Below are 27,030 nucleotides of genomic sequence, written 5' to 3'. Positions count from 1 at the left end.
ATAAATAAGTTGACATATTGAATTACATTTTATTTTACAATTGTGTTTATGTTTTGATTAGGCATTTCTTTAACGTATTATTAAATAATATTATTATAAAACTATTGGCTAAACTAAATGTTAAGTGCCTAGTGCTATTGTATAGTGAAGTGTTTAATGTTACCTACCTATCTAATTAAATATTTACATTTTCTCAATCGGAGGTTTGCTGTTTGTTGGATTTAAAATACATTTGCTATTTTGCAGTCCAACAAAGATGTCGTGCGTAAAGTTTAGCATAAATGGAAAGGAACACAATGGTAAGTTTGTTATATTATTTTTAATAACAATACCTATCAAATGAATTTAATAAATTAGAAATAATACTGATCGGATTCTTACAGGACTCATATTGTAAAATTTGACAGATCAGAATTTGTTTGTTGTTATTTTTCCTTATCGTAAGTTTTATCATCAGCTGTAGAATAACGAAACTGGAATTTTGTTATTCCTTTATTTATAATATAGACAGGAGCGTGGAGGCCCGACACACCGGCTAATTTTGAACCATGATAAAAAAAACAATAAATCACATCCTTTAAATAAAAATAATTATTATCGAGTAGGTGTGACAGTGACTGATGACTGGTGATAACACAATAATTATTATGTCATGAATCATGATGATATTGGTTTATAATTTTGTGTAGGTACAAGTAGGTAGGTACGTAGGCATCTGTTTGAGTAGGTAGTTATATTAGTATAGACGCATTTTTTCAAAACTATTTTGATATACCTACCTAGGTACTTAACTTATTTATTAATGTATGACCGGTTTGAACTGTTTCGAGACCCCTTTTATAGAAGTATTCTAATGTATCGATTGCGTCATATGCGAGCTTCAATATTGTGACAATACTAAAATTTCATTTGATATAAATATAAAAGATTTCAAGTTAACTAGGTATATCTACACATTTTCATTTTTTTTTTATAAAAATCAATAAAAACATCATTTTAACTATGAATTAAGTAAGTACATAGTCCTTTGACTTTAAATAAACAAATATTTTTCGCTTTAATGTTTGAGATACCTACGTACTTATTCATTAATTAAAATACTTTAAAATTTTAATTAATTAGGTATCGAAAAAATGTCTCAAATTCCAAGCTTCGTATATTTCTGCTAGATGCCTCTGGTAGGTGGAGTATTCAACTTAAACCAGCATTTTAAAGATAGAATTTATTATTTCGCAATTAATAATAAAATTGTACAATTAAAAAATAATGTAGGTACCTACTTAGGTACACCCCGACAAACTTATCTGAAGAACGGTCAAAAATGGAACTACGAACATCCATATGGACGCCATATTGAAAACGTCATTTGAATGTCAGATTCTGTCCAGTTGCGAGTCTTGATTGGGTAGTTTACGACTGTGGCTCCCCCATCGATTCTTCAGATAAGTTTGAAGGTCTGTAGAGAACTCAATTTATTTTTAGGTAAGATGTATAGTAAAAAAGCCCAGCATGTAGATTTCCATGCAAATCTGTTGTAATATTCTAGCTCATGTTTTAAGCATCTTTCAGTGACTAAAAATGCTAGAATAGTTAAAGCCATAAGCATAAAGTTAAAGCCATAAGATGTCAGATCATAGACTATAGATATACCTAGACGCCACCCGTTGCATTGCTAAATGTAGCTACGTGCCGTGCGTTTGGTTTGTGGGCGAGCGAAAGCATTCGTCTACAAATGTTCGAGACCATAGACCATTTCGCTAGTGCTCGCCCAAAGTGCTCGCACTAGACACTCAGAATTAAAATATAATTTTCTATTTTTTTACGTTATATAGTATTTTTAAGCGGTCAAAATGCATCCATTAGGTAAAGATATCCATAATTTAAGTTATTTTAAAGAAACACTAGGTCACTGATATTAAAATATATAATAATATACAAATAAATTATCACGAACATGTATCAACTTACCTATGAAACGTAATACCATCTTCTTGCTTATTCAGTACGGCTACCATATTTTAATACAACACACAGAACCATCTTGCCTACTTAATTAACTAAAAATATTTACCACTGACTTTATGTTTAACACAAAAAATAGCAATTTTAGCAACACGAGCTCGCATGTTATCGACGCTACGTGAAGAGATTCGCCAAGATTTGCCGGCGATACTTTTGGAAACTAACTCACACATATGTAGACCTTTTATCTTACTCTAGCGCGTGTCGCAGAGATTATAAGGGTGCCGAATACTTTCTCACTCGCACTCATGCATCGTTTTTGTTCAGGCCTTGTGTCAGATTCATATTTTACAAGTTTTTAAAAACATGTTAGATCTGGCAAGAAAAACGCTAAATTGGAAAGGCTGTATCGGAATGAGATTTAAGGCCTTTTGTCCGGCTGGGCCCCAATGCATTTTATACTATTGTAATGAGATAGCTACACCACTGGGTCTAACTAAGCAGTGAATTAGGACAGTATTGTTACTTTTTCGACATCCTTAAGCCTAGTTTTCATTGGTAGAGTAAACGGAAGAGTACTTACTTGACTAGATTGAATGGTGGAGAGTCGAGTCACCGAAGATCAAATTTCACTTTCTCTCTCTCTCAAGTGTAGGGGTGATGGGTATGAGTGAGATGATAATTGGCATACAATTATGTTTTGTTCGCATCCATCAACCCTACACTTGAGCGAGTCAGGAAAAGAAAATCAACTATTGTGACAGAGTGCTGGTAGGGCAAAGATCGATATTTTGTCTTATCTGATATTTTAGTCTAAAGATGAAGACAAAAATACTTATCTTAGTGGGGACGCCACATGCTAACATTTGTTACCTATATCATTCAGTATTTCTTATACTGATGAACTTAGTTCCAAATTCGAACACCAGACAATTATGTTGGTAAACGATGGCCGCGCGGCTTAAGTGTCAGCCTATAACTCCGTGGGTCCCAAGTACGAATTCTGGGTCTGGCACACACACATATTGTTTTTCAATTTGTGTTTGAGTCAGAGTATGAACCTAATAGGTTGAGAAAGTGGTTAACATCTATTTCTCGTAAAAACAGAAATCTGTTATAAATATATAAAAATACAAACCACCACTCTGTGGATGCATATCCAGAAACTTGTAAGTATGCAGTTCGCCGTATCACACTTCACCGTGAAATGTTGTATGGGAAATATATGGCTGTATATTAAAGACCGTCCAACCTCTTTGGGTCGTATAGTACCTACCGACATAAAATTCATGTCTAAATAAAACATGGTTCTTGTCAGTTTACACTTGACAGGAAGCCAGCAGCAAACAAATTTTGAAAATAGCCGATTTACTGTATTATTTGTTAGGTTAGGTTTTCATTCTTGAATTCATGAATTTTGTCAAAATCAGCCATGAAAATCGAATTAATGTTCATATTGACTCTAATAAAATTGGAGACCGTATAGTATAGGTACGGTCATCTCTTTCTGATAAGAAAGCTCTATTAGAATCGGACATGGTCAGTAAATCTACTATATAAATAATGTAAGATTGTTTACCTCCATTATTTCAGTTTCCGATACCGTCACTGTGAACACGTCGCTGAACGAATATTTGAGGTACCATGCAAACCTACGAGGAACCAAGGCCATGTGCCACGAAGGGGGGTGCGGGGCGTGCATCGTTTCAGTCTCCGCTCTGCATCCCGTTTCCAAAAAACCTGAATCTTTCTCAGTCAACTCGGTGAGCATTCTTCGTTAATATAATAATTTGAAGACGTGAGCAGAAAGCAACTATGCTGGTATTCTAATTTTTAAATACACTATTTATACTAAAAACAAAAGACAGATAAGCTTCTCTACCATAAGAAGGGTATGCATAGATCAGTAGGTATGCAAGAAAACGCCTAATAAAGGGTTTATTAGATGCAAATGATTTTGCATTGCGGATTCTTTTGTAACTATCTTCACAACTATTGTTATTGTAATAAATCATTTCTTTTATTCAACGAATAATTCACAAGATTTTGAGAATGTAACATTCCATATATTGAACATGCATAACATAAAAACATCTCAGATATATATACCCACTAGAATTGTTAGCAAGTTCAAGTAGACGTTATAACTAAAATATTTGGCGAGAGCCGGGCGTTGATTAGTAATTAAAGTAATTAATATTCCTTGATTTAATATACAAACTCTGATAGCCAACAATAACGCAATTTTATAAGCATTTCATGTATGACCTACTAGTTTAAATTGTCGCGATTAGATAAGAGGCTCATAGCATAATTGGTTAATGCACAGTTGGCGCGATACCAGTGGTTATACGGGTTGAAATCCTGTCGAGCATCGTATTTTTTTCAAATATGATTTTTTCTAGTGGGTATATATATATCTGACGTGTTTTAAAGATATGTATGTTTATTATTATTGTTTTTACTTAGTACATCAGATTTCTCAAAAATCGCAACCATTTCAATTCGTTATCTCAAATAGTCAATTCCATAGATAATTAAATATGCACCTATTGTCAACCTTGAAACGCATTTTGTTGTATAGATGGCATTGTTTAAAATATAATTAGGTACTACATACATTGACCATGATGATTGACACAGGAAACATGGTTGACTTATGTGTCGAAACCAAAATATTAACATTATATTCGAAATTTAGCTAGAACTGCCTATGAATGGGCAGAAACCATATCAATTATTATACATTGACAGACAGCTAAATACACCGAATCATCATTATTTAGAATATTTATATGATCAATCACAAACATCGGAAATATTGTGATACATACATACATAATACTGAAACATCAACACAGCTCAAAATATGACAGCGATAAAGAATAGTGTATAGTCTATATAATTTGCATCAATGGTGGTTTAGTTGGTAGGTCAGTTGTCTCTGAAGGCGTAGCTTGTTCGTTGGTTGCCGCAGCTGGTCAAAAAATGCATGCTGTTTTTTTCAATTTGTGTTTATCCAGTCCAAGGGTTGGGCAAATGGCTGACAACCTTTCCTCAAAAAAGTCTGTTATTATAAGTATCACCCTTTGGAGATCCGTATGCTAAGTGTAAGGCCTCAGTGGCAGTCGTTTTTGGGAACGAGGCGTGCGCCGTGCATGTTAAACGAGTGTACACAATATACATGCAGCACACTCCGCACTGCAAAACACTGCCACTGGGGCCTTACGCTTAGAGCCAACATGGTTTTAAAAATGTTGCAATGCACCAACGTACAGAATTCGAAACACACTAAAGTGTTGTAGTTTCGTCATTAGCTATTGTCATATAGGACTTCCTCTAGTTATAGAGCAAAATCTTTGGTTGCCTTGCTTTCTTATCGCAAAGTATTAATTTTTCCAATTCTCCAGTGTCTGGTGTCGCTGCTAAGCTGTCATGGCTGGGCGATAACCACCATAGAAGGCCTCGGCAACAAGATGGATGGATACCATCCCATCCAGACCCGGCTCGCCGCTTTTAACGGTACCCAATGCGGATACTGCTCGCCTGGATGGGTCATGAACATGCACAGGTAGGTGGTTCTGATGATAACTTATTTGATTGGTTGAATTGAATTGCAAGTGAACGCAGTATCTGAAAAATATTAATACACATTACAATAATTGTGCAACAAAGAACCAAACCACAAAAATCTGCTTCTGAGATAAATGCCATTAAGTTTTATGTGTTGGTAAACAATGTAGTATTCATGAATCAACATTTCTTCTTCTTCTTTGGCCATATCTGCCCCTTAATTGGAGCATATGGACACCACGTGGCGCCTCCAAGAATCCCTGTCGCTCGCCAGTCTTCTTGCTTCGTTCCAAGTCAAACCAGCATCACGTAGTTCCACCGTATACACTCTGTAGATAGTATTTAGCGGCCTTCCAGGACTAATGAATATTATGGGAGTTCAAAAATATTGAAAGTAATTATTTAATTATATTGACTACCTACTTAACTTTTGCTGTATCTAATGAAAATAATAGATATAGAACATAACTAAAAATAAGAATAGAACAACGATAGATGGCAGTAACATTCACTTACATGCGTGGCATTTTTTTCCTAACAAATTTACTCTTATGGGAACCACATTATAGCACTAACTCATATTTTAACACGTTGATGGTTGGTTCCTTGTTGCATAATACTGGCGGTCATCACTGGCCTATTGTACTTATGTGGTTAAAAAATTGTAATAATGGTGCATATTGAAAATTGACATCTTTGACTTATTCAGCTAATTATTCCACCTCAATATAGATATTTTGTGTTCCTGTGTGAACACATTTCGGTACATTCTTATACTTTTGTAATAATCTGATTCGGTTTTATTTGACAGCCTCTCCGAAGGCCACAAAGGCGACCTGACGATGGCAGAAGTGGAGAACGGGTTCGCCGGCAACATCTGCCGATGCACCGGATACCGGCCCATCATCGACGCCTTCAAAACGCTCGCAAAAGACTGCGAACCGAAACTGCTGCAGAAGATAAAAGACATTGAAGAATTGTCCGACGTTAACATGTGCGCCAAGACGGGTCTGATTTGCACAAAGAGCTGCGATGATTATTCCGCTCAGAATGGGTCCTGCAATATTGACATGATGATGCCGTGTAGTGAAAGGATTGAATTGAATGTTGGCGGTTCCAAATGGTTCAAGGTTTACGAGGTTAAAGAGATCTTCGATATACTAGATAAAGAAGGGAGTGACTCGTATATGCTGGTCGCAGGAAACACTGCTCAGGGTATGTACTTATGGTAATATTGAAATTTCTATTATGCATATTATTATGTATCTCAAAGCTGTGAAGCAAACATTCTCTAGAAGATGGAGTCTAATTATATGAAAGCGAAGAGAAAATGAAACTACTATGTATGACAAGCTTTTTAATTAACTATAAGTCGTTTCGCATTGCAGATTAATTCGCATAATTCATGCATAGTCATATTGTTTTTTACAATGTGTATTTGATCCAGTGCACCCATTGGATTGGGCAAATAGCTAACAACTGTTCCTCGTAAAAAGTCTGTTAATAAAACCTACACTCTGTGAACGGCCATATTGTTCTTTTTTAGATTGTAATATATGGTAAATTTCTTTATTACTTTTAAAAAAATTGGGGAATCAATACCCATCTAGTTTCGTAATGCTAAATACATATAAGACTACCCCTAGTCATAGTTTAATCTCTTTGATACTTCTTCAAGCCTTTGATGCTTTGAGAACGAGATGTCTTTCTACTTCTATATAACATTTTCCTTTTATTTCCAGGAGTTTATCACATGAAGGACTTTCCGAAGGTGATGATCGACATAAGCAACGTAGCGGATCTGAGAAAGCGTGACATAGCTACGAATCTGATTCTCGGAGCCAACATGACGCTGAACGAAGTGATGGACGTTTTCCAGGAAATGTCCAAGAGCCACAAACAATTCAGCTATACGGCGCAGATGCGTCATCATATGGATTTGATTGCACACATCCCTGTTAGAAACGTGAGTTAGTTTCACAATACAAAAAATTTTAAAAACATTTTTTCACCTAGCAAACATTTTCATCCAGGAGAAAAAAAAGTCCATTTGATTGAAATATCCAAAATTACATAAAACCATTATAAAACCTAATAATATTTTTGTATCTAAGGACGAAACTGTTACATTTTTTGATTTTTGACTTATAAATTAGATCGCTGAGACGTAGATCGTGAGATTGCAATCTGATGGGACTATTTCCTTTCCGAGGAGCAATGCTTGTAGTTTTACGGAGAATTTGTCAATCGGGCTTCATCGAACGTAGAGGCAGGTTCATACCTACGCATTGCATTTCTTTCACTGTGTGTCGGTCAGTGACGAAGGGTGGAGGTAGGCTGTTAAAATTCGACATAAATAGTGCACACTAAACTTTGTCAGTCATACGTTTTTATTTTCGTTGAATTCAGAATATTATAAACTAACATGTTGTTGGTTAATTTTTTAAAATTCATTAAGCCCTACCTAACCAAACCATAATAGATAAAAAATATTCTTCTATGATTTAATGGCATAATTTTAGATATTTATAGAGAGACAAATATTTTTTGACTATTATCTTTTAATTATGCAGGGTTTAATTGAATTTTAAAAACTAACCAACACTATCTGCAATTTGTAGTCTTAGTTAAATGAAAACAAATATATATGACCAACAAAGTTTAGTGTGCACTATTTTTATATTGGATCTTAACAGCCTACCTCCACCCTTCGCTACTCGTATAACGTTTCATAGGTAAGTTAATAATAATAAAATTGAGGTTCTACAATTCCATCTTTCTTTAGTAGTATTGCTTTGAGATGTATGCTGTCTGTCTTAATCTATAAAATATAAACTGTTCTCTATCCAACTTGTTATTTATTGGATTCACCACTCCCCAGCACTGACAAGTCTTAGTGGTATCCAAACGGCATAAAATTACCACCTAAAACACGCTGGAATGTTGAAATCACCGAGTTCGACGGACCTAGGTACGTGACAGCAAAAACTAAGCACTGAAAACAGTGGATAAAGCATGATAAGTCCTTCATCCAGCAGTGGATTGAATCCGGCTGATATAATGATGATTTTTTATTACCTTGTCGCTAGATATAATTTTATCTTTACGAAGACACGTTTCAAAGTGCAAAATAAACATTGTACAAACTCGTATATAATAATAATACGTTCCCATTCTCGAGTGTGTATTACGTGAAAAATAATTAAACCGACCTCGAGTGTTGCAAATAGAATACAATCATGCCAATTATGTCACTATGATTCGCATGAGAATATTAATAATATACATCAAGTATGTAGCGTAGTTATCTACAGAGTTGTCAATAATAAATACATAATTGGTTACCTACTCTATAAATTCCAATGCCAGTGTCATTTTTAATTGAGGCTATTGGTTTTAAAAACAGTTATCTCCATTAAATGGATTAATCTACAAACCAGCTAACTCCACTATTGACCAAAAATGAGATTTTGATGTTTTTTTGTTATAAAGCATGTTTTCTATGGTTACATGTAAATTGTACATAAAACATTTCACCGTGAGCTTTCTTATCAGAAAGAGATAGGTACACTATACACTGTAGAGATAAGTCTCCAATTTTATTAGATTCAATATGAACATTAATTCAAGTTTTATAGCTGATTTTGGCAAAATTCATGAATTCATGAATGAAGACTTAACCTAATCTAAAAAATAGTCCAGTATATCGGCTATTTTCAAAATTTGTTTGCAGCTGGCTTCCTGTAAATTGTAAACCGTCAAGAACCGTGTTCTATTTATACATGAATTTTATGTCAGTACTATACGACCCAATGAGGTTGGACAGTTTTTAATATACGGCCATATATTTCCGATAAAACATTTCACGGTGAAGTGTGATACAGCAAACTGCATATGTACAAGTTTCCGGACACGGTTTTTTATACTCACACAAAACTCACGAACCTATATCAAACAATATTAAAATAGTTGCAAGTCATTTCGCATTGCAGATTCATGTGTAGCAAACTTTATGTACCTAACTATATCAACCACAAAAATTGCATAATATATTGTAATACATTGTATTACTGAAACATCTATTACTATGAACAATACTTATAAAATATTATTTTTTTGTGGCTACCAATTCTACCACACTAAAAACATTCCAGCGCATCTATTCTATACACAAGACTACTTTCGACCACTACGGTAGCTATCTAGGGTAGGTTTGTATCGAAGTATTAACACTTATTATAACAAATACAATAAGTTGGCCGTCTGAACTGTCAAAACTGTCTATCTCACTCTAAAATTTATCACAGCCATGAGAGGTGTTGTTAAAATATAGCACTTATTGTTGCAGATTGGCACCATCGCTGGAAATCTCTCGATGAAGCATCACCATCCCGAATTCCAGTCGGACGTCTTCGTAATCTTCGAAACTGTCGGCGCCACACTGGCCATCGGTAAATATTACTCCAATATCCTCCTTCTCGTACCGCATTCAACAATAGTCGTCAGAAATTTCACTGCTTCCTCGGTCTTATCAGCGTCTATAGCTACACTGAACATTTCTAAATCTGGCTTTCCATAATACTCAAATCACATGAGCAGACGCCATTAATGTCTGTCCCGATCAAGAAATTTCATTTTGAATCTTCCTTTCATGAGCAAATTATAAACATTTATATTTTAGTACGATATAAATTTGTGATTGGAGTGACAAAATGTGTTTAAATGCTTGCAGCTTTTGACAGAACGATTGCGGGCGATGACAGTGATAAGTAGGTATAATGAATCTGCAATATTAAATAACTTGCAGCTAATTTAATAGTAGAAGTAATTTTTACAGCTTCACTTTGTGCTTGGTGACGGTACAAGTATATTAATATATTGTCATAGTTAATTAGGTGCGATGACTTATCAGAAAGCCTTAATGTATAGAGATGTAGCCTAAACACATGAAAGTGAATGCAAAACATGACCACTGAAAACACTAATCGTCCTTAATTTTCCACAAATACGTATCTCAATTTTTATCAATTTTGAGTTATTTGATGTAATGAATTCAGAATTTGAATACACACATATTCCACTAACAAGTATCTCAAAATATACTTAATAACATAATAGATTTAAGAAATGACAAAAAATCGTATCACAATAAAAGACTTTTATAAATATTATAAACTCGTTTCTTGAGATACGTGTTTGTAAGTAGGTACATAGAATACTGAACTCCGACCAATGATTATACTGAAGTTTTTTCTCGCAAGTCAAGATACGTGTTTATTGCAGTAATATTGTGGAATGATTCACAGTGAAGTGGCAACGCATACTCGTATCTTCGACAATATGACTGATCGGTCAAAAGTGTAGTGCGATAGATTGAAAAAATATAACATTTTTTTCATGAAAATATCTGTAACTCACTAAATGGATATTTCATAGGAGAAAATTTATTTCTGAATTAAAAACTGAGTGAATAAAGCTGTTTTTTGCCTCTCGTGAAAAGTTGTGTTTTTTAAGATACGTGGTTGTAGAAAAGGCACGACGTAATTTTCTTGCACACTCTGAAAAGAATGGGTATGCATAATTATTTGCGTACAAAAGTTGCACTAAAGTCAAACTGAAATTGCCTTCAGTAATTTGTATAAGATATTGATATAGATATATCATAGAAATACATTTGAAAAAAATTTCAACATCTTTGGCTCTTTCATAAAACATATATCATTTTCAAAATCTTTATCCTACTCCAATTTGTACTCTTCTTCTTCCAGCTGAAAAGGGTGGTAAAATGACAAATGTCAGCCTCACGAAGTACCTATCGATGGATATGAAAGGCAAAGTCATTTTTTCCATCAGTATTCCACCACTGACTGATGACTACATCTTCCACAGCTATAAGGTAAACAGCGTTGACAACAATATTTGGTTTCTTATATTTTGTATAATTGTCATTCATTCATCCACTCGTATGGCGGCAGGGTGTTGACGACGGTATAAAGGTTTCAAACATCATTTCAAAGTGGCACATGAGTCTACTTTTACTGAAACTTTAACATTATCGGCTATAAAATATTTATTTTTTCTTTTACCATGTTCGATCGTAAGAAATGGATGTTAGCCACTTACTCACCCTATTAGCCGGCTCGCACATCAAAACTCGTCTCGTCTACAACGTGTCGAATATGTCGATGTGTACGACCCCAAAATGTCGCACTTCGTCATTCATTTTGGCTTGCCGTGTGACGTCACTGTCTTCGCATGGCTTTGCCTGTACGCACATAAGGAAGTTGCATGCAACATACTCAGTTTTTATTTATGACTATTATCAAGACGATTTTCAATGTGCGACTGGGCTTGGGCCCATACTCTGAGTCCATAGATACATTAAAAAACAATATCCTGGGGTTGCTACCCAAAAGTTGGTAAGTCAGTAATTTAGGTATTCAGAGCTAACAACGGATTATGTGTCTAGAAATCTAGGTATAGAAAAAAAATTCAGGGTCTTCTGATATATAGAACATGCACATAAAGCACAAAGAAATTAGCGTTATCCCTGATTTTAGAGGGCAAGTCAAACTAAAAATTGCAATTACTCCATAACATGATTTCGAGACTTACCAACTTTTGGCAGTAACCCCACATATTATGTGTATTTGCCAGACTCAGGATTCGAACCTGGGACCCACAACATTATAAGTCTGTCGCGTAACCGCTCGGCCATTGTGGGCGTAAAATAATGGGCACATGTAACTATAAGTGCCTGTGAAAGGACAGGTTGTCTTAATTATTTCACATAATTAGAAAATAGGTTGCAAATATGTACAGTAGGTGTTTAGAATATTTAAATGAACAATCATAAAAAATAGTCTACAACATAATAAAATGTACATTGCGACATCAATGCAACAACCAAAAATGGTATCAATACTCCAATAGTGAATATTATTTTTTCTATGGCTACCAATTCAACCACACTAAAAACATTCTAAAAATGTCATTATGTATTTTAATAGTACAAATACATAAGGTTACTTCTTGTTAGTCAAAATTTATTGATTCATAAATACTTCTATTATCAATTTCATTTTTCCTTCCAGATAATGCCCCGCGCTCAAAACTCCCACGCCCACGTCAATGCAGGTTTCCTGTTGAAATTTAACAAAACAAAGAGCGTGGTGGAGAAGGCGTCCATTGTATACGGAGGTATAAACCCCCAATTTGTCCATGCTATAGCCACTGAGAAGCTCATCGCCGGGAAGGATGTATTCAATAAAGACATACTGAAGAAGATTATCGAAAGCTTGACCAAAGAGATCTCCTGCGACGTTTCACCGCCTGAGCCTTCGCCAGAGTACAGGAATAAGCTGGCTGTCAATCTGTTTTATAAGGTTAGTAATACTCTGGTCTTCTTCTTTCTTTTTTGTCCATATCCGCTCATCAGTTGGAGCATATGGACAGCACACAGTGTTTCCAAAAATATCTCCCAGTGTTCAAACCACTTTTCAGGTCATGAAATACCAGTGGGTTCGTCGTATACAACCGATGATATTTAACCTTCCGTTTACGATGCTAATAAATTCCGTCTATTCCGGTGATATCACCTTGGGTTACCGTACGACAGTGGCGAAGGGCGGAAGTAGGCTGTTTAGATCCGCCATAAATAGTACACACTAAACTTTATCAGTCATATGTGTTTGTTTTCATTGAAATAAGCTACAATTTACAGATGGTGTTAGTTAGTTTTTAAAATTCAATTAAACCCTACGAAAACCAAGCCATAATAGAATAGATAATAGTCAAAAACTACTTGTCTATATAATAAAATTATATCTAAAATTTTGCAATTAAATCATACATAACTTTGGATATTTTATAGATAGAATAATATTTTTATCTATTATAGTTTAGTTAGGCAGGGTTTAATTGATTTTCAAAAATTAACCAATACCAATAAATTGCAGTCTTAATTCAATGAAAACAAATACATATAACTAACAAAGTGTAATGTGCACTACTTATGGCGGACCTTAACAGCCTACCTCCACCCTTCACTACTGCTTTGTAGATAGCTGGTTAGTGTTTCAATTTTCAATTTCCAACAGCTTAAATCGTCAATGTAATCCATATTTTTCAGTTCATCCTCCACATAAGCCCAGCCGGAGTCTTTCCACCTCAAGAGAAATCGGGGGGAGAGGAATTCGTGAGGCCGGTGTCGACGGCCAAGCAAGACTACGACACCAACAAAGAAATGTGGCCGCTGAACAAGCCCATCTCTAAGTTGGAGTCTCTGGTGCAGTGCTCGGGGGAAGCACGGTTTGTCAATGACCTCAACACGCAGGTCGGCGAGGTTTACGCTGCGTTTGTCTTGTCCACAGTGTACGGAGGTGTCATTGATAAGATTTACGAGGAAGACGCTAAGGTATTTAAACATTCTTTTTTGAATTCATTGATAGTTGGTACAGCTAACTAATATAAATAATCATATATTATACTAGACGAGATTACATTTTATTATTTTTAATTTAATAGTTACCATATCGTCTCTGTTCTAGCAGAACACACTAACTGGAGAATACTAGATTTCAGTAATTTGACTTTGAAGTTGTTAAAATGTTTGAAATAATGGTCTATCATGTGAGTTTATTAAGTAATCGTAAAAAGGATGACTTTAAAATAAAGACTGTTTATTTATTAAGAAGGTTTCCAGACGGTAAAGTTTGAAATAAGGAACATTTTGGTACTAACTCAATATGTAATTTTTTCGAATTAGTGTCTTCTGCCAGAACAGTGACGATATTATTATCAGCTACAATGACCATAAGCAAATATCTTCCAAGTCCATTTTTTGTATAAAATGAACTGTTAATGCCATCTTGTGGAGAATTTCTTAACGTATTTTTCTGTGTAAAAACATTTTCTGAAAAATAAATCTGTGTCCTATAGAAACGTGTTTCTAATAAAGGTGGTCAGGGAAAGATCATTCCATATGCATGAATACTGGGTATTTATTGTATTTTTGTCAATTGAGTAAAATTTTTAAATAAATGGTAATGTTTATTAATCATATTTGTATGTTAAATAATTATAAAAATCGTTTAAAAATTATAGTGAAAGATTAATTTATTGTAACGATTATTCAGAGCTTGAAACGTTAAAAATAGATTTACTCAAAATGATACAGATGTGACATAAAATGATATTTTCTTGTGGTCTTCTGTGTTTGCAAGATAGAACTTAGTATATAAGAAATTAGAATTTTGTCGTATTCAATGACAAATTTGGTGATGAAGTACTTATTATTTTTGCCCGCATGCGACCCACGGGCCGCGGTTTGTGGGTTTTGTATTGTGAGGAGGAGAAATAGAAAAGAAAGCTTTTAATTCCTCTTAATAGTGGCAGAGATAGAGTATCTGCCATGATGGCTGAACATGCAAAGATCACATAACTTAACCGCGCGAAACCTACATGATGTAACAGTGTCAGCACGTCATGCAGCGCTGTGACGTAAAAGAATTCATATAGATGTTGGTCTATAAAATTGATTTGCATGTCACTGAGCTCAAAGAATAAAAGAACTCATCTGTACAGTTAATGCGAGTTCAAATCCCACTCGGTCCAACTGTTTTCTACTTTTAAGAATAACATTATCATTTTAGTCTCTGGAAGGAGTCATTGCAATATTCACCGCCAAAGATATACCCGGCAAGAACACTTTCAGCGTATTCATGCCTACCACCGAAGAGATCTTGAGCAGTGGCAAAATATCCTACTACGGCCAGCCTCTCGCCCTCGTAGTGGCCGCGACGGAGAAACTCGCCAACGCAGCCGCTGCAAACGTCAAAGTAACATACAAAAACGTGCCGAAAACTCCACCATTACTGACAGCGAGAGAGGCGATGAAGTCCGACGATGTGACCGAAAGATTGTTCGCTGTGAAGACAACGGAACCCACAACTGAGAAAGGCAACAGTGTGACGAGAGTCATAAAGGGATCTTTTGATTTCTACGGGCAGTATCATTATACGATGGAAACGCAATCCTGCGTGTGCGTCCCAATTGAGGATGGGCTGGACGTTTATCCTGCGTCACAATGGATGGACTTGGTGCATTGTACTCTTTCTCAGGTGTTGAATATACCGGAAAACAGGTGATAGACAACATTCATCATATTGAACATACATAATTTGAAAACATCTCATGCATATACAGATACACACTAGAAAAAATCATTTTGTAGAAAAAAATATGACACCCGACGGGACTTGAACCTGTATCTGCTGGATTCGCGCCAGTATGCTTTTCCAATTAAACTACGGGCACCTTACTAAATTTTGACGATTAAACTAACTAAAACCGATAGCCAACATTATAATGCAATTCGATAAGCATTTCATGTAACAACTACTAGTTTAAATCGTCGTAATTTAGTAAGATGCCTGTAGCTTAATTGGAAGAGCATACTGGCGCGAATCCAGCAGATACAGATATATACAGTAGAAGTGTGAAGTTCTCTTCAAGTGAAGATAGAATGTGAAGTCACTTGCAGCTAACTTAATCAGTAGACCAGAGATTATTTTTTTTATTCAATTTCGTACATTTAGACTCCATCTCAATAGAAGAAGGTTTATTTCAACATCTTTGCCTAATACCATTTTTTGTGTGTAAACCAATAATTTGTTCTCAACCCAAGATCCCAAGTAAGTGTTGCATGGCATACTGATAGGTTTATGATCTTTCAGGATCAACATCCATGTGAGACGTCTTGGAGGAGGCTACGGGGGGAAGATAACGCGAGCGACACTAATCGCGGCCGCCTGTGGCTTGGCCGCTGTGAAGCTCAATAGGCCAGTCAGGCTTGTGATGTCCATGGAAACCAATATGACCGCAATCGGCAAGAGGAATTCGTACGCTAGTGATTATGAAGTGAGTCGTCTTGAAAAGAAATTGACCGAATGGCTAACTTCCAGTATTAGTATGTAATTTAAAATATCACTATGATACTATGACGGCTTAATGTAATTACATTTGTAAACGTTTTTCGATATCATCAAATTGTTAGATGTATAATTGACAAGCAAATGTATCGAAAATAGGCGCACACAGAATCCATTTTCTCTTTCAATCTCATTCTCAAGATCTCTTGATCTCTTTATCGTTTTAGGTGGGAGTGAATGACGATGGCAAGATTCAATATTTGGTGAATAAATTCTATGGCGATGCAGGATATAATAAAAACGACAGCATGTCAGACCACGTGCTGTCCACGTTCCCCAATTGCTACGACAGCCAAACGTGGAATGTTCAAGGATTCGACATTCTCACCGATAAAGCCGCTAATACTGCCTGCAGAGCTCCTTGTAAGATCTTAATTTTGACTATCAATTTTTTTATCATTTAGCAACTTTACTTTTATACAGTACACTCTCAGTAATCCGCCGCTCGATTATCCGACAACTACTATAATCCGCCGTTATTTTTACTAGAAGATACACAATTTAATTTACTAGAAGAAGCACAAAATCAAGCTCTAGAATTCGCCGGTATTCAATTGTCAAATTCAGTAGTCCTCCACGTACAAATATACAACTTGAATGAAGCTTTTGGTCATAGGGAAAGCCAGGAATCCTAAGCCATTCAAGAATATCTGCCTCACTGATCAACTGGTTGTGTCAAGTGATTTACTGTTTAATATTTAGTTATTACATGATTTTGATTATAAATAAAACCGTAATTTGCTAGTACAAATTTCTTGAAAAAACTATTTTTACGAAATACCCGTTTTAATTTTTACCATATTTTGTATGTATGCACTATAACCTGCCGCTTTCACTAATTGGACACTTGTTTTCTGGTCTTTGGGGTGGCGGATTACTGAGAGAGTACTTTATTTAGCGAAATCATTTAATTTTTCCACATAATCTGTCGTATGTTTCAGTGACAACAGAAGGTGTTGCCATGATCGAAAACATAATGGAACACATTGCAACGGAAACTGGAAAAGACCCGTATCAAGTGCGTTTAACAAACATGAACCTGCAAGACAACCCTCTGCCAGATCTAATCAAAGATTTCAAACAGTCTTCCGAATTCGAAAAGCGGGCCAAAGACATCGCCATGTTCAACACCAATAACCGGTGGAAAAAACGAGGCATCAGCATCGTACCGCTCAAATATAACGCTGGATATTTTGGTAACTTTGCGGCATACGTTGCGGTTTATTACGGCGATGGTACAGTAGCCGTATCGCATGGTGGTATCGAAATGGGGCAAGGAATTAATACGAAGGTTGCCCAGGTGTGCGCGCACGCTTTAGGCATATCCATCGATAAGGTTTCGATTAAGCCGAGTAACAATTTGACGGCTCCAAATGCTATGGTCACCGGGGGCAGTATTGCCAGTGAATCGTGCTGCTATGCAACCCTGAAAGCCTGCGAGATGATCATAGATAAGCTGGCTCCTATCAAGAAAGATATGGAGAAGCCTACATGGGAAACGTTATTGCAGAAAGCACACATGGCCGGTGTTGATTTATCCGCTCATCATATGTTTACTGTGAATGATGGAGTCAAACCATACGTCATCTGGGGATGTACTATTGCTGAAGTGGAAGTCGATATACTGACGGGAACTCATCAGGTGCTCCGTGTTGATATCTTGGAGGATACTGGGGAGAGTTTGAGTCCAGAAATTGATGTCGGGCAGGTAGTTTTCTTCTTTATTTATGCCAACATGGAAAATATTAATATTTTTGTATTTCAAGATACACAAGATTTTAAAATGTAGCATTCCTTTTATTAGTTTGGAATAGTCTTAGAAACCTTGAACCAAAAAGGATTTTCGGGTGATACTCATTGTTAAGCTAGCACCTCCAAGTCTTCTTAATTCTTAATAACCACGCTATCTGTGGGTCTATTCTATACACAAGGCGGCTATCGACGGCTAAAGTGATAAATATCACTTTTTTCATATTTATGTATTGAGGCGGTTAATTGTATTCTATACACAAGGCTGCTATCGGCGGCTCTCGAGGGTAGTTTATCATATTTATCTATTGAAGTATTATAATTGTTACAATAAGTTAACCGTGTAAACTGTCAAAACTGTCTATCTCACTCTAAAAGTTAACACAGCCTTGAGAGGAGCTGTTAAAACAGCACTTTTTGACAGGTTAGGCGTTTAACTTATTGTAACAATTAACTTCTTAATACATAAATATAATAAACTACTGTCGATAGCCACCTTGTTTATAAAATAGTTTTGCTGAAATGGTACATCGATTATTACAAAGACGTCAAAACTAAAATTTGGATTACGCTGATGCTATTTCTAAGACCAATTATATTACGTTGATTTAAATTGTGAAAATGATGTCCATTTCTTGGTGGAATTGGTGCAGCTATTAAGAATTATTTGCAAGAAGGAAAATTTTATAATTTTAATGGTATGCTGTGACCAGTGGCGGCCGGTGGTCTTCAAAATAGCATTATCTTGTAGTGCGCAATGGTTTACCTTCTATAAAGAGAAAATCTTCTTCTTTCACGAACCAGCATTGGAGCATAGGGCAAGCACAAGTTCGTGCCATAAAGTCGCCGATCATAAAGTGTGTAAAAAATGCTACACAAAACGCTACTACAGGAACATTGCACCACGGTTTAAGAAGTATACAATGACCTCATTGTAATCCTGTGCAAACTGAAAATCTATTTGGATCGCAATCGCTTTGCGCCCATGAACGTTTTATTGTTCATAATATTGCTTCATGTTCTACTTCGCGAAGTGAGTGATACACCTATGAATAACAATGAAAAGTTGAGCGATGTCTTCAAAAATGCAGGCAGTGCGTAGCACTTGCATGGTATTAGAGGAGCCGCCGCTGGCTGTGACATACAATAAAATATTGAGGAGCACCGTAGACAATAGAAACCCGTTTATTGTTCATAATATTGCTTCATGTTCTACTTCGCGAAGTGAGTGATACACCTATGAATAACAATGAAAAGTTGAGCGATGTCTTCAAAAATGCAGGCAGTGCGTAGCACTTGCATGGTATTAGAGGAGCCGCCGCTGGCTGTGACATACAATAAAATATTGAGGAGCACCGTAGACAATAGAAACCCGTTTCATTACGCATCAGCGGCCCACTGCTATTTCCTGCTGTAGATATTAATGCTGGTTAAAATCATTGAATCACGATGTCTTAATATCTATAGGTTGAAGGTGCTTTCATAATGGGTCTCGGATATTGGACATCAGAAAAATTGGTATATGACAAAGACACCGGCGCTCTCTTGACTAACCGGACGTGGAATTATAAACCGCCGGGAATTAAGGATATACCGATCGACTTCAGAGTGTCTTTCAGAAGGAATGCTCCCAATCCATGTGGAGTTTTACGCTCTAAGGGTAAGCTTTTTATCGTTTCTTTGACTAACTTTTTAAACTTGTCGAAAGATGTCTGGCAAGATTTCTCACAGAACAAAAGTGGGTCGTCAAAAAAGTATTGAAACTTTGAAGTATCGAATCATTTGATACTTTTTCCGTAGTTGGAATATTTGAATGCTGAATTTGCACATTTGGGTGCATGGTGACCTTAGTCTTGGGTAACTGCTACAGAGACATTCCCAGTCATAAAAAAAATGAGGCTTCACACCAAACGTAGGGTCCCATGATACGCTCGATTAAGACCGGATGTAGTGTGGGGCGGGTGTGGTTTGGTGGAGCCATTAACTTCAATGATCTAAATATATTTTTGTTTTATAGCTACCGGGGAGCCACCGTTGAACATGGCGATATCAATACCTATTGCAATTAAAAATGCCATCACATCTGCCAAAGTTGATAATGGTTTCAAGAGGAATACATGGTATAATATAGGTATGCTCAATTCATTTACAAATAATAACATTATTATTATCTTTTACTAGCTGAAGTACCCGGCTTCGGTTATATTTATCTTAGATATTTAAAAAATAATAAGAGGTAATTATTTTTTTAATATTAAAATATCTGTGTAATACAATATATCAATATGAAAATAATTATAATAGGAGTAAAGGTCAAACAAATGAACACTAAATTAAAATCGAATCCAAAATATGCAAACGTTATTAATGTTATTAATATGCAGTAACAAACCAAAATTGGATGGAACAAACTTTGTATTTTATATAATACTAATTTAGAAACCTTCGCAGGTTTGCGCACAACTTACAAAAATTTCATCGCAATCAGATGAATGGTATAAGAACGCATATGAATAGAAGAAGATAGAATAGATGAAAAAGAAGAAGAAATGGTTGTCTCAATTTAGAAACCTTTGCGGGCGTGAGCACAACACTTGATCAAAATTTCATTGCAATCGGATGAATGGTATAGGAACACATACGAATAGAAGAAGAAGAAGACGATTGTACTAATTCAGAAACCTTCGCGGGTGTTGGCACAATTACTGAAGAAAGTTTTATTGCAATCGGATGAGTGGAATAGGAACTCATACAATTAATAGAAGAAGAAGATGGTCGTACTAATTCAGAAACCTTTGCGGGTGTTACCACAACAACTGACGAAGGTTTCATCGCAATCGGATGAATGGTATAGGAACCATACGAATAAAAGAAGATATAATGAAGAAGACGAAGAAGATGTTTGTACAAATTCATAAACCTTTGCGGGTGTTGGCACAACCACTGACGAAAGTTTCATCGCAATCGGATGAATGATATAGGGACCATACGAATAAAAGAAGATAGAATGAAGAAAAAGAAGAAGATGGTTGTACTAATTCAGAAACCTTTACGGGTGTTACCACAACAACTGATGAAAATTTCATCGCAATTGAATGAATGGTATAGGAACAATACGAATAAAAGAAGATAGAATGAAGAAGAAGAAGAAGATGATGATTTTTCTAATTCAGAAACCTTCATGGGTGTGCATACAACCACTTACCAAAATTTCATCGTAATCGGATGAATGGTATAGGAACCATATGAATAAAAGAAAATAGAATGAAGAAGAAGAAGAAGATGATGATTTTTCTAATTCAGAAACCTTCATGGGTGTGCATACAACCACTTACCAAAATTTCATCGTAATCGGATGAATGGTATAGGAACCATATGAATAAAAGAAAATAGAATGAAGAAGAAGAAGATGATGATTTTTCTAATTCAGAAACCTTCATGGGTGTGCATACAACCACTTACCAAAATTTCATTGCAATCGGATGAATGGTATAGGAACGCATACGGGACAGACACACCGACAGACAGACATACAGACAGACAGACATTCATTTTTATATATTAGTATAGCCTATACTCTTCGCGAAAGTGCAAGCAATAAGTTGACAAAGTTTTATCGCAATCGGATGAACGGTATGGCAGTGCATTCAATACGAACAAACAAACACACAAACAAATATTATTTTTTATATATTACTAGCTGAAGTACCCGGCTTCGCACAGGGTCACTTCGTGGTTATATTTATCTTAGATACATATTTGAAAAATAATAAGAGTTAATTATTTTTTTAATATTAAAATATCTGTGTAATACAATATGGCAATATGAAAATAATTCTAATAGGAGTAAAGGTCAAACATAAGAACACTAAATTAAAATCGAATCCAAAATATGAAAACGTTATTAATGTTATTAATATGTAGTAAAAAAAAAATCAAAATTGGATGGAACAAACAAACAACAAACTTTGTATTTTATATAATAATAATTTAGAAACCTTCGCAAGTGTGCGCACAACAACTGACAAAAGTTTCATCGCAATCGGATAAATGGTATAGGAACGCATACGAATATTAGAAGAAGGTGATTTTCTAAATCAGAAATCTTCGTGGGCATGCGCATGACAACTCACCAAAGTTTCATTGCAATCGGATTAATGGTATACGAATAGAAGAAGAAGAAGATGGTTGTACTAATTCAAAAACCTTCGCGGGCGTGCGCACAACAACTGGTCAAAATTTCATCACAATCGGATGAATGGCATAAGAACGCATACAAATAGAAGAAGAAAAAGATGATTGTACTAATTCAGAAACCTTTGCGGGCAAGGGCACAACACTTGATCAAAATGTCATTGCAATCGGATGAATGGTATAGGAACGCATAAGAATAGAAGTAAAAGATGATTTTCTAATTCAGAAATCTTCGTGGGCATGCGCACGACAACTCACCAAAGTTTCATTGCAATCGGATGAATGTGTGTAGGTACGCATTCGAATAGAAGAAGAAGATGATGGTTTTACTAATTCAGAAACCTTCGCAGGCGTACGCACGACAACTCACCAAAGTTTCATTGCAATCGGATGAATGGTATAGGAACGCATACGAATAGAAGAAGATGGTTGTACTAATTCAGAAACCTTCGCGGGCTTGCGCACAACAACTGGTCAAATTTTCATCGCAATTGGATGAATGTTATAAGAACGCATACGAATAGAAGAAGATAGAATGAAGAAGAGGAAGAAGATGATGATTTTTCTAATTCAGACACCTCATGGATGAGCATACAACCACTTACCAAAATTTCATTGCAATCGGATGAATGGTATAGGAATCAAGGAAGAAGAAGAAGATAGTTGTACTAATTCAAAAACCATTACGGGTGTTACCACAATAACTGACGAAGGTTTCATTGCAATTGGATGAATGGTATAGGGACCATACGAATAAAAGAAGATAGAATGAAGAAGAAGAAGAAGAAGAAGAAGATGGTTGTACTAATTCAGAAACCTTCGCGGGTGTTGGCACAATTATTGACGAAAATTTTATTGCAATCGGATGAATGGAATAGGAACGCATACGAATAGAAGAAAAAGAAGAAGAAGAAGATGGTTGTACTAATTCAAAAACCATTGCGGGTGTTACCACAACAACTGACGAAAGTTTTATTGCAATCGGATGAATGGTATAGGGACCATACGAATAAAAGAAGATAAAATGAAGAAGAAGAAGAAGAAGATGGTTGTACTATTTCAGAAACCTTTGCGGGTGTTAACACAACAACTGACGAAGGTTTTATTGCAATCGGATGAATAGTATAGGGACCATACGAATAAAAGAAGATAAAATGAAGAAGAAGAAGAAGATAGTTGTACTATTTCAGAAACCTTTGCGGGTGTTAACACAACAACTGACGAAGGTTTCATCGCAATCGGATGAATGGTATAGGAACCATACGAATAAAAGAAGATAGAATGAAGAAGAAGAAGAAGATGATAATTTTTCTAATTCAAAAACCTTTATGGATGTGCATACAACCACTTACCAAAATTTCATTGCAATCGGATGAATGGTATAGGGACCATACGAATAAAAGAAAATAGAATGAAGAAGAAGAAGAAGATGAGGATTTTTCTAATTCAGAAACCTTCATGGGTGTGCATACAACCACTTACCAAAATTTCATTGCAATCGGATGAATGATATAGGAACGCATACGGGACAGACACACAGACAGACAGACATACAGACAGACAGACATTCATTTTTATATATTAGTATAGCCTATACTCTTCCCGCAAGTGCAAGCAATAAGTTTACAAAGTTTTATCGCAATCGGATGAACGGTATGGCTGCGCATTAAATACGAACAAACAAACACACAAATACACAAACACACAAATATTAATTTTTATATATTAGATTAGATAGAAGATATCATGTGTAGTAGCATTTCTTTTTATATTACCATGTTCGATCCTAATAGGATCAAATGGGCCTCCACAGAGTGGAGGTTGTATTAATAGACTTTTGTTTTTTACGAGAAACGGATTTTTACGTCTTGCTCAACCTATTATGTTCATACTCTGGGTCCAAACACACATTGAAAAATGACATGTGAATTTGCTAGACCCCGGGACCCACGGCATTATAAGTCGACACATTATCGTTCGGTAATTGTGGCGTATGTCTTATAGATATAAGATATTACTAGTATCTAGTGTGGGAACACAATAGGGGAAGATCAGATGCTACACATTATCTCTGTTGGTATTCTTCTTCATCTTTTCTGGCAACGCCTCCACTTCTCCAGTTGATAACTCCTGACATTTGTAGGTGTCTTCGTGGGGCGTTAAGCCAGCAAAGTTGTGGACGTTTTGGACCAATAAATATATGATCCTTTGTTGATACATGCGTGTCACATAGCTGACTCATCACAGGCATAAATTTTTTATAAAACTTACGTCAGTCTCATCAAACATCTTGTAGAGCTAATGATTATAGCAATGTCGTCAGATACCATCATCACAGATTAAGACAAGATCTTTCGCAAGATTCTGCGCTCAAACATCTGAGTATCACTGATAGTCAATATCCATGTTACTGATCCATAGCATAATACTGGCCTGGTCTATATTGTTCTATGAATCCTAAATATTGACGAGGGATCTCGAGCCCACTACGATTGTCAGCCGCTGAAACACAATACAACAGCTGGTGTGCGGGCTTAACCACAAGATATTTCGATACACAGTGAAGCCCTTTTACCCCCGTGCAACCTCATGTACACCTCACCTCATCTTATTATTTCCACAGCGGTACCCCCGCTTCTTCTCTCTTCATAACCGGACAATATGCACTCTATGCGGACTGTGTGTAGTTATTTCAGTTTTGCAGAGTTTTAAAGGAATAATCTATTAGAAGACAGGAGGCTTTCGAGATGTAACTATATCTAAGTACGATAGCAATTTCCTGGGCTGATCAGATCTCAGAAGAGGACTTATAGCTACCATCAATTATGAGACATTTGAAGTGGAGGGCAGCTAAGAAGTAGATCGAAAGAAATTCTCTTGCCACACAGCCTCCATAAATGGTTCAATGTCGGAGGTGTCGATGATCTGATGGGCCTGATCGATGATAGAAAGATGTTTCGATAGAAGAATCCACCGAAAGCAAAACCATTTCATTAAATTGATTGTTTGAACATTTTAATGTCTTTTTTTTCCAGAAATGCCGTGCACTGCGGAAAATATTTTGCTTGCTGCCAACATCACAATTTGAAAACTTTTTCTTCGTACTATACTGTATTATTTAGTGTTTATTACCAACGATAGAAGTTAGTGCAATATTATAAAATATAATTGTTGAATTCAAGTTTTAATAAGTACTGGTAAACTTTTCTATTGTTTTGGTCATAAGAAATATCTTTGTTTTTGTGTTGTATCCGTTACTGAGAATTGATGATAGTTTTGTCCGGATTTTTGAACCAGGACATAATCTTCTGCCTTTGTTTATCTGAAATTTTCTCTTAAATAATGTATTTTTCTAAACATTTATACACACCGAAATTTTAATTTTAATTTTTTAAAAATATCTTTATTATAGATTAAATTATCTTATTATTAATTATTTTGGAAAATTATGTTATGCACAAAGGTTTTAGGCTTCATCTCTCGAGCCTACCGTGTTGCATACATTACGGTCGACAGGACTGAGGTCCGTGAGGTAAGTCCATACAAAAAAAATCTGACATTCATCGCACGATAATCCGTTACATACAATAGTTGAAGAGAGATAGCGCTGTTGCATTTTTTAATCTTTGCAGATGGTTCTGTATATATTTATAATCATACATTAGTAATGAAAATAAAATTATTTTTGTAGAATATAAAATAATCAAGTTATTATTTAAATACGTTAATATGCAATTAAAAATTATTTTTCATAAGAAGGTAGACTTTAAAATAAATAATAGCCGAGTATGGAGTATTCACCACTGCTACCTACATAGTTAGTATAAAAAATAATGTGATTTTAGACAATATAAATTATATTTTCTGTGTTATTTTATCTGTGGTATCTATTTGAAATATTATTAGGATTAAAATTATTAACACAATAATTAATATAGCCAGCTGTAGAGCAACCATACAATAATAATTATTAATGCATAATTTATATGATTACATAATATTAGACTCAGTACAAATTAATAAGACGGTTTTGTGTAGCTTTTTGTGCTCAAAAATAATAGTTTAAACTAAAAGATTATAGGTATTATACAATAAAATGTAATTAAAATAACTTATAATACTGACTATTTATATTGGCCAATGGGTAGCCATATAAAGCAAATTCTATCGGATAACAAAAATTATGTTGGTGTTATTGACCGTCTTAAATATTAAATTCACCTCTACCTAATATTATGTATGTTTTAAAACTGCGCATCTTGAATGGTAAAATGGGTAGGCAGTTTAATGCATAGTCAGTACTCTGTTTTTATAAAAGAGCAGTCAGATGCTATTTATAGTTTATTTTAAGGGATTCTATCTACGGTCTGGTCCAAACTTCTGAATGTGTGATGATGGTCCAATGTGGCAATCTTCACTATCCTGCTTGTCCACATAATGTCCATCATCCCAGATCGTTGTTTGTATAAGCAGCATATTATAATTTAAATTTAGTGTAAAGGCTAACCATCATCTCGGATCATGGCTTCAGATGTTCAGGTTGGACCATAAACAAATTAAT

At 35.5% G+C, this 27,030-nt stretch overlaps 1 protein-coding gene across 1 annotated transcript; it reads left to right on the top strand.

The window, feature by feature from the left end:
- Positions 1-231: 231 nt before the first annotated feature.
- Positions 232-25,639, top strand: LOC147070739 (uncharacterized). The gene is made up of 16 exons (XM_085948779.1): positions 232-299; positions 3,556-3,725; positions 5,373-5,533; positions 6,347-6,750; positions 7,278-7,501; positions 9,884-9,986; positions 11,304-11,431; positions 12,630-12,920; positions 13,667-13,951; positions 15,189-15,679; positions 16,272-16,455; positions 16,694-16,889; positions 17,468-18,234; positions 19,743-19,935; positions 20,293-20,406; positions 25,505-25,639. The coding sequence occupies exons 1-16, from the start codon at positions 257-259 to the stop codon at positions 25,555-25,557; spliced, it is 3,807 nt and encodes a 1,268-aa protein (XP_085804905.1). The 5' UTR covers positions 232-256; the 3' UTR covers positions 25,558-25,639.
- The last annotated feature ends 1,391 nt before the right edge of the window (positions 25,640-27,030 follow it).

Source organism: Rhyacophila brunnea, unplaced genomic scaffold, assembly GCF_057557595.1.
Source record: "Rhyacophila brunnea isolate RB1 unplaced genomic scaffold, BYU_Rbru_1.0 scaffold_21, whole genome shotgun sequence".
In the NCBI taxonomy this organism is placed as follows: Eukaryota; Metazoa; Arthropoda; class Insecta; order Trichoptera; family Rhyacophilidae; genus Rhyacophila; species Rhyacophila brunnea.
This window is presented reverse-complemented; position numbering and strand designations above follow the sequence as displayed.

Bases quoted from the DNA above. Each gene is read 5' to 3' on its own strand.
- LOC147070739 (XM_085948779.1), top strand. From the start codon at position 257: ATGTCGTGCGTAAAGTTTAGCATAAATGGAAAGGAACACAATG. The intron at 3,726-5,372 runs GTGAGCATTCTT...CCAATTCTCCAG, and splicing joins AATCTTTCTCAGTCAACTCG to TGTCTGGTGTCGCTGCTAAG. The intron at 18,235-19,742 runs GTAGTTTTCTTC...TAATATCTATAG, and splicing joins CAGAAATTGATGTCGGGCAG to GTTGAAGGTGCTTTCATAAT.